At 37.8% G+C, this 17,338-nt stretch overlaps 1 protein-coding gene across 1 annotated transcript in view; it reads left to right on the top strand.

Annotated features, from left to right (window-relative positions):
- The first annotated feature begins 3,944 nt into the window (after positions 1 to 3,944).
- Positions 3,945 to 17,338, top strand: part of TBC1D19 (TBC1 domain family member 19) — a 153,552-nt gene continuing 140,158 nt past the window's right edge. Inside the window, exon 1 of the mRNA XM_060147328.1 lies at positions 3,945 to 4,129. Within this exon, the coding sequence (XP_060003311.1) occupies positions 4,031 to 4,129 (99 nt within the window). The 5' untranslated portion in view covers positions 3,945 to 4,030. The remainder of the gene's footprint in view (positions 4,130 to 17,338) is intronic.

The following is a 17,338-nucleotide window of genomic DNA, read 5'->3' as shown; positions in this document are numbered from 1 at the left end:
TTTTGTGAGAGAGCTTAAGGCAATAAGTAGCATGGAGTATTCTTGGGGGCTTCTTGGAAAAAAATAGTTTTTCCTCAAGAATGAGAGACATACACAGTCATTGAGAACTCTTATTTCCTCCCTCCCTGCCTTTGTAGGCAGCAGTAGGAGAACATGTTACTTGGAACTGCAGTAGCCATCCTGAGACTGAAGCAATAAGCTAGATGGTGGAAGCCAGCATGCTAAAGATGGCAACATGGAAAAGAAAAGAAGAGCTCAGATTCTTGATGATGTTGTTGAGGCACTGAACCAAACTTGGGACACTCTTCCAGATTTGTTGTTAATAATAAGTATCCTATAATTTAAACCACGGTTACTTGGATTTTCTCCTGAGAGTTTTATAATTTACAAGGAGTCAGCACAGTTCCTGAGATTGCTCACAGAGCCAGTAGCCCAATCTTCCCGTTTCACACACAGTTGCTTGGGACCAGAGGAAGAAAAAAAAATGGGGAGTGGAGGATAGCGTGGTCTGATACTCAGCCTGGACTCAGAAATGAGGTATGGCTGCCTTGTAAAGAGAGGTGGCAAACAGAATCAAAGGGGCTTTTTTCATGAGGGCTTTGGTGACCCTTGGGATTTAAGCACCTGTGGTGTTTTGCAGCTTTAAGATCACCAAGAAGCAGCACCCTGGACAGTGGCTTGGGGGCATCAGACATCACCCAAGTGAGCAGAGGAGGTAACAAGCAGAATTTTTCTTAAGCACACCTGTGTGGTTTCCTAACAACTCTCAGGAGTGACAGGAAGAGACTTTGAAGAGGAGCCTGAGGTCTTGTGCTAGCACGTGGGGCTGCATATCCATGACAGGTCGTTGATATCTCTATGAGCTCATTTGTTCCCAAACACAGCGAGATCTGTGACATTCGTGATACACACAACACACATGATAATTGTTATTTCAGTAAATTCCTGATGACATACAATTCAAGCCATTCTGCAGACACAACATGCTAAAAGCAGTGTCTCCTTCTAAAATAACAGCTGAAAATCATTTTCATTGTAGATTGTAGAGTTTATGCAAGCCACACTCATGTGAATAAAGTAAGGACACATTCTGTTATACCCTGAAGCATGCCTTGTTTTTGCCTTAGGCTGGCAGGGTGTTTTTGATGTGGTCCACACCCTTGCCTCTGTGAAGTTACTGGTCAGTGATTTTAAATGCATCCCCTCACCCACAGTGAAATCTGACACTACATTGTATGTAAAATAAATCAAAGCAGCACAGGTCTGAGAAAGTCAAGATTGGGTACAGGGCCTTATACATGTTGGCCCAGAGTACCTCTGCTCCGAATTTGAGGCAATTTCAAGGAGGCTTCTCTCTGCATCTAGTTTGCTGTTGTCTCCGTTTATACAGTTTTAAGCATTCAGATTATTTGGACCCCTTTTGCTATCATTTGTTAGTCTGGGTCATGGTTCACTCTAACATGTCAGAAATAGAGTGTTTTCCCAATCCTCAACCACACTAGGTAGAGTAAGAATTTCCAAGGTAAAGTTCTCCCTTGAGGGATATATGGGAATCTGCACCTTCAATGACTTTAAAGTAATAAAATGTCCAGATACACAGGTGGGAGGGGCCTGTCTACAATTCCAGCTCTTTATGTGCTGGCCTTACCATCCCTTTGGGACTGAGAATTCCTTGAGAGAAAGGACCATTTCTTACTTGTATTCCTTGCCATTCCTAGCACAGAGCAGGTGTTCTGAAAAGTCTGGCTAAATTGAATTGAAAAAAAAAAAGAGAACCGAGGGCATTCTAGAATTGAATTATACTCCAACACACCCGCTTCTATGTATGTGAGAAACACTTTTTTAATGTTAGGATTAAATTTTGTTTTTGCTTGGGCATGCCTTCAGAATCAAATCCTAACTTCTTAATTGCTGCTTTAAGACTGAAAATTGTTTTCTCTTTAAAAGAAAAGTTTTTAAAGCCTCTATCTGTGCAAAGAATTGTGCTGGCTACTTTCACATGTTTTGCTACATTCCTTTAGGTACTTTCTATTCCCTTGTCAATCGAACTGAGCATTGTTTTTGCCAAATTATCTCAATTTAATATTTACTGATTTTTAATACTAGGTACACTATCCCCTCAGGTGGGTATTTTATCCTCTTGTTACAGATGAGAAAGCTGAAACTCTGAGGATGGAAGGGACTCATGCAGTTCCAAGGGTACAGAGTAGGAGGGAAGCTAGACCGTCTTCTGACTTTATGCACCATGCCTTTTCTTTGGCTCCATGGTTTCATTTCTTTCCCTTTAGTTATCTCTTTAGATATTAATCACTTCACCCTTTTCAATCTCAAAAGAACTTTCTCCACAGTTTTCTTTTTTTGTTCATAGTGATGTTTGTGCCGGAGATTCCTGAATGGGTGGGGTGTTGGGATGGAGGGACTGTAAAGAGTTGAAGAGATGTACTCATCTACGAGTTTGAGAAATTCTGAGTTGTGGGAGAATGTTTTGTAGAGTCTGTCATTAATTGCCTTAAGTACTTTTTTTTTTCCTTGCCTGCCTCATTCCAAAGATGTTTTAATAAACAAACCTGACCAAACAGGTTATTTGGAATTTGTATTTACTATCACAATATTCTGAACAGTTGTGTTGTGAAGACCAGGGTACTGTGCATAGATGCCAGAGGTCCGGTCCCTTTGAATTGTTATTGTTTACCTGGTTTAGTCCTTTGCTATTCAGAATATAGTCCTTGGGCCACCAGGGTCACCATTTCCTGGGAGCTTGCCAGAAATGCAGATTAGCAGGTCCCACCAGAGGCCTATTGAATCAAAAGCTCTCTTTTGATGCCTAAGCACATTAAAATTTAATGCAGTTAGACTAGTTTTTGCAGCAATCTTGGTCTGTTTTCTTGGAATCTACATCTTCTCTGCTTAAAATATATGCACACACACATTTGAAATTAATTCCTTATTATTTTGGTGAGGTTATTCTAATACATGTATTGTCCCATAGGCCTTATATTAGCTGGCTTTTGGAATGCCATTCAACTAATTAAATCAGCTACTTCTAGTTCTCTTAAAAAATTTTGCTCTGTTACTTTGATGTCAAGAACCATGTTTTATTTACCTTTGTGTCCACAGTTTCTTGTATGTAAATGCTCAATAGGTTGAAAGCTGAATGAATTTTGAATTGATTTTTGATTGAACGAATGAGTGCATGGAAGAAGAGAAATCTGGATGGTACATTCCTTAAGGCTGGGACAATGTCTTAGCTATCCTGGAATTGCCAATGCTTCACAGAAAACCTATCAATAAATGCTTCTTGGTTAAGTTGTAGCTGTTAGATAAGGAGATGCTGTCTATTTATTCCTGGCATAAGACCCCAGAGAACAGAAAGAGAAGGGGGGAAAAATGGAGTGCTAAGTATAGTACTAGGGCCCGTCACAATTGTTACCTCAGCTAATCATCAGAGCATCTTGTCAACTGGGTATTATTTTACTAAGGCGGAAACTGAGTTCTGAAATTTAAGCACCTCGCCCAAGTTCACACGGCTAGCATCACAGCCTCATAATTTTTGGAAGTCATTTGCCATGTCGTTGTGTGCACTGCCCTGTTTCTGTAGAGATTGGAAGGTTATTATTTTCCTTTACAATATTTTCCTATTATTTTCCTTTATAATAAAACACAAAATACACAACTTTCTGATTTCCCCTGGTGCATCAGAGGCGCTGTGGCTCTAGAGGAGAGAGCTCCTCCTCTTGCCTTTCAACAACAGACCAAGCAGGAACAATGGAGTGAAAAGCTACTCCCCTCCCCCCACCCCGCAGGTCGTTTTCTGCCAGCGGAACGCAGGGGCTGGAACCTTCAGGCGTGGGGGGGACCAGAGAGGAACGGACACACGGCCCGGCAGTTGCTTGGTAACGCCCGCTGGAGGAGTCCCTGCGTAATAAGGTCCCCGAGAAGTGTCACTGGCCCTGATTGGGACCTCGTACGTAGCCGGTTCTCTCCCCGCTAGCGGCCTGCCCCCGCTGCTTGGCGGGCTAGGACAGGGGAAATGTTGCAGGAGGAGTCGGATCTCGCTCTCATTATTGCCCAGATAGTCCAAAAGCTCAAGGGCTCCAATTTGTACGCTCAGTTGGAACGGCAGGCCTGGGTAAGTGAGGCTGAGTGGGAAGGGATGGAGACCAGCGGGGCCGTGGCAGTGCTTCGGCCTCCTTCTGCACCCCGCTGACCTAAGCCGAAGCCCGCCTCGGGTCTCTCCAGCTCCGCTCCTGGGCAGGGAAAAGCCTCCCTTCCAGGTGTAAGCTCCACTTGCTCAGTTTCGGACGTGAGAGTAATAGATTTTTTTTTTTTTTTTAAAGAAAGGTGGGGCACGTCACGCCTTTCTTCAGGCCAGAGAACCGCTGAGGCTATTCATTCATACTGTAGTCCTTTACAGGGTCTAATTTTTTAAGCTGCTGGCGTCAGTGGAGGTAGGTTGGACAACTTTTTCCATCCTGTAGGTGGGTTTGAGCCCCCAGGTACATTTTGGTTTTCGCGTCTATATATCACCTTCTTGCACTCTACCCTCCCTGCAATGATTGCCCGTCTAACCGTCCACTGGGCGTTTATCGAGTATTTTCTAATATGCTAAGTTCTCTGGATGCAGAGATTGATCAGATCTTTCCCTTTTTTTTGTGAATGTGATAAATGGAATCATACAGTATGTAAAATTTTGTGCCTGGTTTCTGTCATTTTGCATAATGCTTTTGAAATTCATTCGTGGTGTTGGTATTTCAGTAGTTCTGTTCCTTTTTATTGTTGAGTAATATTTCATTGTTTGGATGTATGTACTACGATTTGTTTATCCATTCATTGGTTGCTGGGCAGTTTTGGTTATAGAGCCATGGGTTGTTTCTGTTTATAGAGATTATGAGTAAAGCTAATACATGTTTTCTGGTATAGGTTTTTTTTTTTTTTTTTGCGGTGCGCGGGCCTCTCACAGCTGTGGCCTCTCCCGTTGTGGAGCACAGGCTCCGGACGCGCAGGCTCAGCAGCCATGGCTCATGGGCCCAGCCGCTCTGCGGCATGTGGGATCTTCCCGGACCGGGGCACGAACCCGTGTCCCCTGCATCGGCAGGCGGAGTCTCAACCACTGCGCCACCAGGGAAGCCCTTTGTTTTGGTTTTTAGTTTTCTTTTCTCTTGGATAAATACCTAGGAGTGGAATTGCTGAGTTGTATGGTAAGTGTATGTCTATAAGAATCTGCCAAACTTTTCCTAAGTGGCTGTATTATTTTGCATTTCCACCAGCAGTTATGAGGATTGTTCTGCATCCTTGCTAGTGCTTGATGTCAGTTTTTAATTAATTAATTTTTATTTATAATTACACTCCTCTAGTAGGAGCATAATGATATCCCATTGTGGCTTTAACTGCATTTGCCAAATGACTAAAGATATTGAGCATCTTATCAAATGTTTATATCTCCTTTGGTGAAGTAGTCTGTTCAAATCTTTTGCCTATTAAAAAAAATTGTGTTTGTTCTCATATTGTTGAATTGTAAGGATTCTTTATATATGGCATAAGTCCCTTATCAGATATGCAGCTTGCAAATACTTTCTCCCAGTCTGTGGTTTATCTTTTCATTTTCTTAACTGGGTCTTTCAAAGAGCAGAAATTTAGAATTTTGAAGACATACATTTTTATCAATTTCTTTCATGATTTGTGCTTTTTGTGCCCTGCCTAAGAATCTTTGCCTCCCCCAAGGTCTCAAAAAGTTTCTCCACAGTATGGAGGTTCCTTAAAAAACTAAAACTAGAACTACCGTACAACCCAGCAATCCCACTACTGGGCATATACCCTGAGAAAACCATAATTCCAAAAGAGTCATGTACCAAAATGTTCATTGCAGCTCTATTTACAATAGCCAGGACATGGAAGCAACCTAAGTGCCCATCAGCAGATGAATGGATAAAGAAGATGTGGCACATATATACAATGGAATATTACTCGGCCATAAAAAGAAACGAAATTGAGTTATTTGTAGTGAGGTGGATGGACCTAGAGTCTGTCATACAGAGCAAAGTAAGTCAGAAAGAGAAAAACAAATACTGTATGCTAACACATATATATGGAATCTAAGAAAAAAAAAAAAGGTCATGAAGAACCTAGGGGTAAAACGGGAATAAAGACACAGACCTACTAGAGAATGGACTTGAAGATATGGGGAAGGGGAGGGGTAAGCTGTGACAAAGTGAGAGAGTGGCATGGACATTTATACACTACCAAACGTAAAGTAGATAGCTAGTGGGAAGCAGCCGCATAGCACAGGGAGATCAGCTCAGTGCTTTGTAACCACCTAGAGGGTTGGGATAGGGAGGGTGGGAGGGAGGGAGATGCAAGAGGGAAGAGATATGGGAACATATGTATATGTATAACTGATTCACTTTGTTATAAAGCAGAAACTAACACACCATTGTAAAGCAATTATACTCCAATGAAGATGTTAAAAAAAATTAAAAAAAATAAATGGTATCATGTCAGGAGGAAAAACCAGAAAACGATAAATTCCATATGTTTAAAAAAAAGAAAAGAAAAAAAAGCTTCTCCTATGTTTTGTTCTAGAAGTTTTATTAGTTTTAGCTTGCACATTTAGATCTAGAATCCATTTTAAGTCAATTTTTATATATGATGTAATGTAAAGCTTTTTGTTGTTGTTGTTTTTTGCATGTGTATGTCCAATACCATACCTATTTCTAGTACTTATTTGTTGACAAATCTATCCTTTCTCCACTAATTTTCTTGGCACCTTTGCTGAAAATTGATTTAGTATACACACACACATGCGCGCGCGCGCACACGCGTGCATGCACGAATATTTCTGACTCTATTCTGTTCCATCGATCTATTTGTCTATTATTATGCTAATACCACACTATTTTGATTTTTATAACTTTATAGTAAGTCTTGAAATCAGGTAATTAGTCATGCAACTTTGTTTCTCTTTTTCAATATTGTTTTGACTACTCTAGGTACTTTGCTTTGCCATATGAATTTTAGAATCATCTTGTAAATTACTACAAAAAGCTTACTGGGATTTGTATTGGGGTTATGTTGAATGTAGAGATCAATTTGGGGAGACTTGACATCTTAACAGTATTGAATTTTCTGGCCAATGAACATGCTTTGTGTCTCCATTTATTCTTATCTGCATTTTCTCTCATCACTGTTTTATAGTTAAGTGCACAAATATTGCACATATTTTATTAAGATTTTCCCCAAGTATTTCATGTTTTTTTGATACTATTAACATGCTGACTTTTTTTCTCATTTCAGTTTCCAATTACTTGTTGTTAGTATACAGAAATAAAATTGATATTTGTATATTTACCATGTATCCTGGGGACTTACTAAACTTACTTGTTAGTTATAGTACCGTTTTTGTAGATTGCTTAGTATTTTCCAAGTATATGTGTCATTTGCGAATAAAGATGTTTTACTTCTTCCTTTCCAATCAGTGTGCCTTTTAGTTCTTTTTCTTGCCTTGTTACACTGGCTAGTGACACCAGTGCAATGTTGTATGGATGCTTTTTGTTAGGTTGAAGAAGCTCTCTTCTATTCCTGGTTTTCTGAGTGTTTTATTACTAATTGATGTTGAATTTTGTTAAATACTTTTCTTGTATCTGGAGAGATGCTCATGTGATTTTTTAATATATGTTGATATGGTGAATAATACTATTTGGTTTTGATTGTTGAACCAATTTTGCATTCCTAAGATAAATTCTACTTGGCTATAATGCATTGTCCTTATATAGTTCTTGATTCAATTTGCTAATACTTTGTTGAAGATTTTGTGAGTATTTTTATAAAGGATATTGGTTTATAGTTTTACTTTAACATCTTTGTCTAGATTTGATATCAGGTAATGCTGATCTCTATAATTGAGTTGAGAAGTGTTCCCTTGTCTCCTGTTTTCTGGAAGAATTTGTATAGAATTGATATTATTTTCTCCTTAAATGTTTGGTAGAATTCCCAATAACGTTATTGGGGGCTGGAGTTTTCTTTGCGGGAACATTTTTTTTTTTTTTTTTTTTTTTTTTTGTGGTATGCGGGCCTCTCACTGCTGTGGCCTCTCCCGTTGCGGAGCATAGGCTCCGGACGCGCAGGCTCAGCGGCCATGGCTCACGGGCCCAGCCGCTCCGTGGCATGTAGAATCTTCCCAGACCGGGGCACGAACCCGTGTCCCCTGCATCGGCAGGCAGACTCTCAACCACTGCGCCACCAGGGAAGCCCACGGGAACATTTTTTAATAAAGAATTTAATTTTTAAAACATGTGTGAGGCCATTCAGATTATCTTGTTGAGTGTTCCACATGCCCTTGGAAAGCATGAGCATTCTGCTGTTACTGTACTCTACATGTCAATTAGGTCAAGTATATTGACAATTTTGTTCAAGTATTCTATATCTTTACTGAGTATGGAGGCTTCAGTCAGTACAGTCAGGAGCCAAGCTAGGCTTGAGTTTTGTTATTACTGTCATTAGCTTCAGTGTACCGCAGGCTTCAAATTCAGTGGGCTGCTGTAACTTTGTGCTTAGAAATAGTCCTGGGGTACTGGAGGGTTTTTCTCAGTGTCTGTATCCTCAGTTTTCATTTGTCTCGTTTGCCTGTGCCACAGAGGGAGGTCTCTCTCTATGCTCTGATCCCTTCCTCAGCAGTAGTCTGTTGTTTGTTACTCAGTCCTAAACTCATGGTAGATACAGGCGTTTTCTGTCCTCCTGGTCCTGTCTCAGTCCAGGTGCCTTGGGAGTGGGTCTTTGACAATGTTCCTTTCTCTTCTGCTTTTGGCAGCCAAACTTTGCCTTGTGGCAAATAATGCGTGAAAGAGAGATTCCTGCCTCTTCCTAGTTGTGGCTTACCTCTGCTATGTACTGGTACAGGATTTGGGGCCCGTGAGAGTTTTCTTATGTTTCCGCGAGGAAGACAGTTTTTGTATCTATCTCACCCCCAGAAGCAACAAATTATTGCCTCCCTCAGAGGTTTAAGGCCTCTTCCTCAAATGAGAGGAGAGTTTGGGCAAGGTGGCATGGTTGCATGCTTGTTTTGTAGTGGTAGCCTATCCTTTCTTGCACACCTGTGCCACAGAAGGGGGCTCTCTGCAGTTCCTGCTCTCCGTCCTGATGGAGACCTATGGAAGAGAGCATGCAAGTGAGTGTGAATTCCCCTTGGGTTTTGAGCTCCCAGTGTTTCTCAACTGACATGCTAGCCCACATCTCATCAATAACAGTTCACAATTTTAGCTGAATTCTTCGGTAGCCTCTTTTTCCTCCTGTGCTTTGCCAAATATGAAAGTTTGGAGTCCCATCTGTCTTTAGAGGGGCTCGTTACTCTTTGGAATTTAGTTCACTTGATTGTCTTAAAACTTCAGTTTTATGGTGAGTTGAAAAGTTATGATTTTGTAGATTATACCACTTTTTCTCATTGTTAGGGTGGGAGTGATGTTCCTTATTCCGGCTGTCCACATCCTATGCATTAGCAGAAGTCCAATAGTAAGTGCTGAAGGATTGAATCTATGTCAGTGAGAAAGATTGGTCTGTAATTTTCCTTTTTTGTAATGTCTTTAACAAGTTTTATATCAAGGTTATACTGGCCTGATAAAATGGTAGGGAAGTGTTCCCCCCTTTTTTCTTTTCTATTTGATACAAAAATGTTATGAGACTGTGTTATTTCTTTCTTAAATGTTTGGAAGAATTCTCCATTGAAACCTGTGTCTCAGATTTTCTTTTGAGAAGGTTTTTTATTTTGTTGTGTTTTGTTTTTAATTAGTAGACTTTATTTTTTAGAATGATTTTAGGCTTACAGAAAAATTAAGTAAAAGGTACAGAGTTCCCATACATCCCCTTTCCTTATATACTGTTTCCCTTATTATTGGCATCTTGCATTAGTGTGGTACATTTGTTACTATTGGTGGACCAATTGATATTGATACATTATTATTAAAGTCCACAGTTTTCATCAGGGTTCACTGTTTGTGTTGTACAGGTCTATGGATTTTGACAAATATATAATACTGTGTATCTACTATTCCAGTATCTTACAGAATAGTTTTACAGTCCTAAAAAAAATCCCCTGTGCTCCACCTACGCATCCCTCCCTCCTTCCAAGCCCCTGGCAACCACTTGGTTTTTACTGTCTCTATAGTTTTGCCTTTGAGAATGTCCTATAGTTGTAATCATAACAGTATGTAGCTTCTTCAAATTGACTTCTTTCACTTGGCAATGTCCGTTATGTTACTGTATGTCTTTTTGTTTCTTGATAGCTTTTTTTTTTCTGAATAATATTATATTGTGGGGATGTATCAATTTGTTTATACATTCACTATCTGTTGAAGGACATCTTGGTTGCTTCCAAGATTGGCAGTTATGAATAAAACTGGTATAAACATTCCTGGGTAGATTTTTGTGTTGACATAAGTTTTCAGCTAATTTTGGTAAATACCAAGAAGCATGATTTCTGGCTTGTATGGTAAAAATTTGGTAGAAACTGACAACTTGTCTTCCATTGTGGCTATACCATTTTTGCATTCTCACCAGCACTGATTGAGAGTTCCTGTTGCTGTACATTCTCACCAGCATTTGGTGTTATCAGTGTTTTAGATTTTGGCCATTCTGATAGGTGAGTTGTGATATCTCACTGTTGTTTTAATTTGCAATTCTCTAGTGACATGTGATATTGAATATCTTTTCATATGTTTATTTGCCGTCTGTATGTCTTCTTTGGTGAGGTGTCCCTTCAGGTCTTTTGCCCATTTTTAATTGGGTGTTCTTATTGTTGAGTTTTAGGAGTCTGTTTTATGTTTTGGGTACAAGTCCTTTATCAGATATGTGCTTTGCAAATATCTTCTCCCAATTTGTGGCCAGTCTTTTCATTCTCTTAGCAGTATCTTTCTCAGAGAAGTTTTTAATTTTAATGAAGTCCAACTTATCAATTTTTTTCTTTTATGGACCATGCTTTTGGTGTTATGTCTAAGAATTAATCACCAAACTTAGATTTTATCCTATGTTATCTTTTAGAAGTCTTATGGATCTGGGTTTTACATTTATGATCCTTTTTTTTTTTGCATGTGGATGACCAGTTGTTCCAGTACAATTTGTTGACAAGACTGTCTTTGCTCCATTGAATTGCCTTTGCTCTTTTTTCAAAGATCAGTTGACTATATTTGTGTTGGTATTTCTGAGTCTCTATTCTATTCCATTGATCTACTTGTCTATTTTTTAACATTACCACATTGTCTTGATTTTGGTAGCTTTATAATAAGTTGAAGTTGTCAGTCCTCCAGTTTTGTTCTGCTTCAGCATTGTGTTGGAAAGATTTTAAAGAACAGATTCAATTTTTAATAGATATAGGAGTATTCAGATTTTCTATTCCTTCTATTGTCAGCTTTGATAAATTGTGTTTTTCAAAGAATTTGTTCATTTAAATGATATAAATAATTGGCTTAAAGTTGTCTATAATAAGCTATTATTTCTTTATAATGTCTGAAAAGTCTGTCACAGTTTCTGATTATGAATATTTGTGTGCATGTGTGTCTTTGAACAGTTTTGCTAGGTGTTTATCTATTTAATTGATCTCATCAAAGAACCAGTTTTAGCTTTGCAGTTTTCTCTTAATTTTGGATCACATCTTTATTATTAATTTTCTCCTATTTTCTTTGGGATTGATTTGCTGTTCTTTTTTTAGTTTCTTGAGATGGAAACTTAGATCATGGATTTCAAGACTTTTTTCTGTTCTAAAATATGCATTTAAGGCTATGATTTTTCCCCTAAGCACTACTTTAATTGCATTCCACAGTTTTAATGAGTTATATTTTTACTATCCTTTTGTATAAAACATTTCCTAATTTTTTTTGTCATTTAAAAAATTTTTTTTGTCATTTAAAAAATTTGACCCAAGGGCTATCCTGAAGTATATTGCTTAATTTCCAAGCCATTAATATTTTCTTTTTTTTTTGTACTTTTTTCGAAGTACAGTTGCTGTACAATATTATATGTTACAGGTGTAAAATATAGTGATTCACAATTTTTAAAAGTTGTACTCCACTTATAGTTGTTATAAAATATTGGCTATATTCACCATGTGGTACAATATATCCTTGTAGTTATTTTATACCTAATAGTTTATACCTCTTAATCCCCTACTCCTATATTGCTCCTCCCTTCCCTCTCCCCACTGGTAATGACTAGTTTGTTTTCTGTATCTGTGAATATGCTTCTTTTTTGTTTATTCACTAGTTTAAAAATTTTTTAGATTTCACATATAAGTGATATCATATAGCATTTGTCTTTCTGAATGACCTATTTCACTTAGCATAATGACTTCTGAGTCCATCGATGTTGCTGCAAATGGCAAAATTTTGTTCTTTTTTATGGCTGAGTAGTATTCCATTGCATGCATATATGTGTGTGTGTGTGTGTGTGTGTATGTGTGTATATATATGTGTGTGTATATATAATATATATATATATATATATATATATATATATAAAATCTCCCGTCTTCTTTATCCATTCATCTAATGATGAACACTTAGGTGACTTCCATATCTTGGCAATTGCAAATAATGCTGCTATGAACATTGAGGTGCATGTATCTTTTTGAATTAGTGTTTTTTGGTTTTTTCGGATATGCACCCAGGAGTGGAATTGCTGGATCATATGGTAGTTCTATTTTTAGTTTTTTGAGAAACTGCCATACTGTTTTCCATAGTGGCTGTACCAATTTACATTCCCACTAACAGTGTAGGAGGGTTCCCTTTTCTCCACATCCTCGCCAACATTTGTAACTTGTGTTCTTCATGATAACTATTCTGACAGGTATGAGCTTTCGATGTGCATTTCCCTGATGATTAACAATGTTGAGCATCTTTTCATGTGCCTTTTGGCCATCTGCATTTCTTCTTTCAAAAAATGTCTATTCAGTTCTTCTGCCCATTTTTTAATCAGGTAGTGTTTTTTTATATTGAGTTGTATGAGCTGTTTATATGTGTTGCATATTAATCCCTTATTAGACATATCATTTGCAAATATTTTCTCCCATTCAGTAGGTTGTCTTTTTGCTTTGTCAATGGTTTTCTTTGCTGTGCCAAAGCTTTTAAATTTAATTAGACTGCATTTGTTTATTTGCTTTTATTTCCTATGATTTAGGAGATGGATCCAAAAAATTATTGCTGTGATTTATGTCAAAGAGTGTTCTGCTTATATTTTTCTCTAGGAGTTTTATAGTATCTGGTCTTACATTTAGGTCTTTAATTCATTTTGAGTTTATTTTTTTATTTATTTATTTTTTTTGCGGTACGCGGGCCTCTCACTGCTGTGGCCCCTCCCGTTGTGGAGCACAGGCTCCGGATGCGCAGGCTCAGCGGCCATGGCTCACGGGCCCAGCCGCTCCACGGCATGTGGGATCTTCCCGGACCAGGGCACGAACCCGTGTCCCCTGCATCGGCAGGCGGACTCTCAACCACTGCGCCACAAGGGAAGCCCTGAGTTTACAGAATGTTCAAATTTGTTTTTTTACATGTAGCTGTCCAGGTTTCCCAGTACCACTTGTTGAAGAGACTGTTTTTTCTCTGTTGTATATTCTTGCCTCCTTTGTTGCAGATTAATTGACCTTAAGTGTGTGGGTTTATTTCTGGGCTGTCTATCATGTTGCATTGATATATGTGTCTGGTTTTTTTTTTTTTTTTTTTTTTTTTTTTGCGGTACGCGGACCTCTCACTGTTGTGGCCTCTCCCATTGCGGAGCACAGGCTCCGGACGCGCAGGCTCAGCGGCCATGGCTCACGGGCCCAGCCGCTCCGCGGCATGTGGGATCTTCCCGGACCGGGGCACAAACCCGTGTCCCCTGCATTGGCAGGTGGACTGGCAACCACTGCGCCACCAGGGAAGCCCTATGTGTCTGTTTTTGTGCCAATACTATACTGTTTTGATTACTGTAGCTTTGTAGTATGAAGTCAAGGAGCATGATTCCTCAGCTCTGTTCTTTTTCTCAAGATTTTCTTGGCTGTTTGGGGTCTTTTGTATTTCCATACAAATTTTAAAATTATTTGTTCTAGTTCTGTGAAAAATGCCATTGGTATTTTGATAGGGATTGCACTGAACCTGTAGATTGCCTTGGGTAGTATGGTTATTTTGACAATATCGATTCTTCCAATTCAAGAACACGGTGTATCTTTCCATCTGTTTGTGTTGTCTTCAGTTTCTTTCATCAATGTCTAGCAGTTTTCTGAGTATAGGTCTTTTACTTCCTTAGGTAGGTTTATTCCGAGGTATTTTATTGGTTTTGATGTGATGGTAAATGGGATTGTTTCCTTAATTTCTCTTTCTGGTTGTTGTTAGTGTATAGAAATGCAATAGATTTCTGTATATTAATTTTGTATCCTTCAACTTTATTCTATTCATTGATGAGCTCTTGTTTTCTGGTGGCATCTTTAAGATTTTCTATGTATAGTATCATGTCAATGTTATTGATTTCCAGCTTAATATCAGTGTTGTCAGAGAACATTTTCTGACTGATTAAATATTTTAAAATTTGTTGAGGCTTGCTTTACAATCTAGTATGTAGTCAATTTTGCTGTGTGTTCCACATGCACTTGTAAATAATGTGTATCTGTCACTGTTGGGTCAGGTTGGCTATATATGTCACTGAAGTCCAGGTGTCAGTTATGCTGTTCAGCTTTTCTATAATCTTATTGGATTTTTTTCTGTTTGTTACCAGCTATTCAAAGATATATGTTTAAATCTCCCATCATGCTTGTATATTTGTCTATTTCTTTTAATTCTCTAAATTTTTAAATTTATTTTAATTTTAAGGCTATTTCATTGGTTGTATATAGCTTTATATTGTGATAGCTTCCTGGTGGATTAACCCCTTAATCTTTATGAAATGTCCTTCTTTATCTCTAATAAGTTTCTTGCCTTAAAGTCTGTTTTGTCCAATGTTAGCATAGCCACAACAGCTCTTTTTGGTTAGTGGTTGCATGGTATGACTTTTTCCATACTTTTATTTTCACCCTTTCTGCATCAGCGTCCTTGTATAGTTGTTTTTTAAATCCAGGCTGACAAATCTTTTTATTTTATTATTTAGTATATTTACATTTAATGAATTTACTGATATATTTGGTTTTATATTTCTGGTCTTAATATTTGGTTTTTTAATTTGCTTCACATTCTGCTTTCTCTCTTTTCTTGTATTCTTTTGGATTATTCAGATTTTATTCAGATATTTTTGTTGTTCTATTTTCGTCTCCATTAATGTGATAGTTACACATTATTTTACTGTTATTTATGTGGCTACCCTAGAGGTTGCAGCATTTATTCTTGATTAATTGTAGTCTTGAATAAACTAATTTTTTTTTTTTTACTCTTTCCCTGTAATGTAATGCTAGAACTTAGAACACTTTACTTATTTACACCTCTTTCCTTTGTGTTATTTTTGTTATGCATTTTATTTTAAATTCCACAGGACATTGCTATTATTCTTTTGTAGCATAAGTATTTAGACAATATTTGCTGGGGTTTATTTTTGGTTTTTTTTGGTTTTGCATTTTAGTATTTTTAATGGTATTGCCGACATCAATGCATTCATTATGTGATTTTTCAGAAAGGAGTTGAAATCCTCTGACCTCGATTCTGATTGTTTCTGATTTGTAGCTGAACTGCCTGAATGGGAAAGTTAAGACTATCTTAAGAAAGAAAAAAAGTAATATTTACTCATTTTTAACCAATTTTTATCCTTTTTGTTTCTCATTATTCCCTCCTACTTTTCTGTATTTACCCTGGGATTATTTTTCTTCTGCTATAACAACTCTTTTTAGTATTTGTTTCAGTGCAAGTTTCTGGGTGACAAGCTGCTCAGTTTTACTTGTCTGATGATGTCTTTATTTTTGAAGGCTTTTTTTTTTCTGTGCATACATTTCAGAGTTGTCAGTAATTTTTTTGTCAGCCTGTTGAGACATTTCATTGCTTTCTGGCCTCTTTGTTTTCTGTTGTAAAGTCAGTCATCAGGCTTTTTGTTATCCACTGAATGTATGTCCCTCACCTTCACTCTGGCTGTTTCAACATTTTCTATCTTTGATTTTCAGCAGTCTTGTTAAGATGTGCCTTGGTGTGTTATTATTGTTGTTTGCATTATTATTATCATTTAATTTATTCTGGTTTGAGTTTGTGGGGCTTCTTAAATCTGGGGTTGATATCTTTCTCCAGTTTTGAAAAATTCTTGGTCATTATCTGTTTGAATATTTGTTCTGCCACATTTTTCTCTCCTCTCTTTCTGAGACTCCAATTTGTACGCCTATTAGATTTTTCACTGAGTCTTACTTATCTCTAGTACTCTTTTTCTTTACTTTACATTATTTTTTTCCCTCTGTGCTTCAGTTTGGAAATTTTCTTTTGGCCTTCTTTCAATTCACCAATCCTGTTTTATGCTATTTTATATCTCTTGGTAAATCCATCTAATGAATTCTTATTTACATTTAGTGTGTTTTTCAATTCTAAAATTTCCAAATGGTTCTCTTTTATTGATTCCAGTTCTCAGGTAAAATTACCTGCTTTTCATCTACTTTGTCCAGTTTTTCTCTTTTAAAAAAATATAACTCAATTGTTTTAAAGTCTTTGTCAGTTAACACCAAAGTCTGGATCATATGTGGATCTCTGTCTATGGTGTTATTTTCTCTTATCTTTTATTCATCTGATTTTGTCTGCTGGCATGCCTAGTAACTTTTATTTGTTGCCAGACATTGTGTCCAAAAAACTGTAATGCCTCCTTCCTTGAGGGTTCACTCTCCCCTCCACTGGGCAGATAGTCCTGTGACTGATTCCCTTAATCCAGTTAGGGAGTGTGCTGGTTTGAGGCTGAGTTTTACTTTCAGGCTCAATTTTCCTCTGGTTCTTTCCTGGCTCTCACAAGTTTTCAGCTAAGAATTTGATATACTCTAAGGGTCTTTGCCCTTTGGGTCCCAGACTCTAACCTTTTTCTTGTCAGACTGCTAAAAAACTTTTTCACAGGTTTTATGCTTAGGTTTGTAACCTTCTATCCCACAGAGTTCTAGTATTCAAAATGTTTCTTGAGAAAACTGGCCATGTGCTTAAGATCTCCAAGTCTCTGCAACACCTCTGCTTATTTCTCTGTCCAACCTTGGTAGCCCTCCACCAGGCTTTGTACTGGGTTTGTCCTGATTCTCAGCCTTCTGTTCATGCTCAGAATAATGATCCCAGGGAAAATGTTGCTACAGAAGCCAGTTCGTCTCTCAAGATTTTTTCTCTTTCTGTTTCTCTAGTTCTTGTTCTCTCAACAACTCTTTTCTGTCTTCAGATATTTGGATTTTTGTTTG

This window comes from Lagenorhynchus albirostris, chromosome 4 (genome assembly GCF_949774975.1).
Source record: "Lagenorhynchus albirostris chromosome 4, mLagAlb1.1, whole genome shotgun sequence".
Taxonomy (NCBI): Eukaryota; Metazoa; Chordata; class Mammalia; order Artiodactyla; family Delphinidae; genus Lagenorhynchus; species Lagenorhynchus albirostris.
The sequence above is the reverse complement of the archived record's forward strand: the minus strand, read 5'-3'. Positions and strand labels throughout refer to the sequence as shown.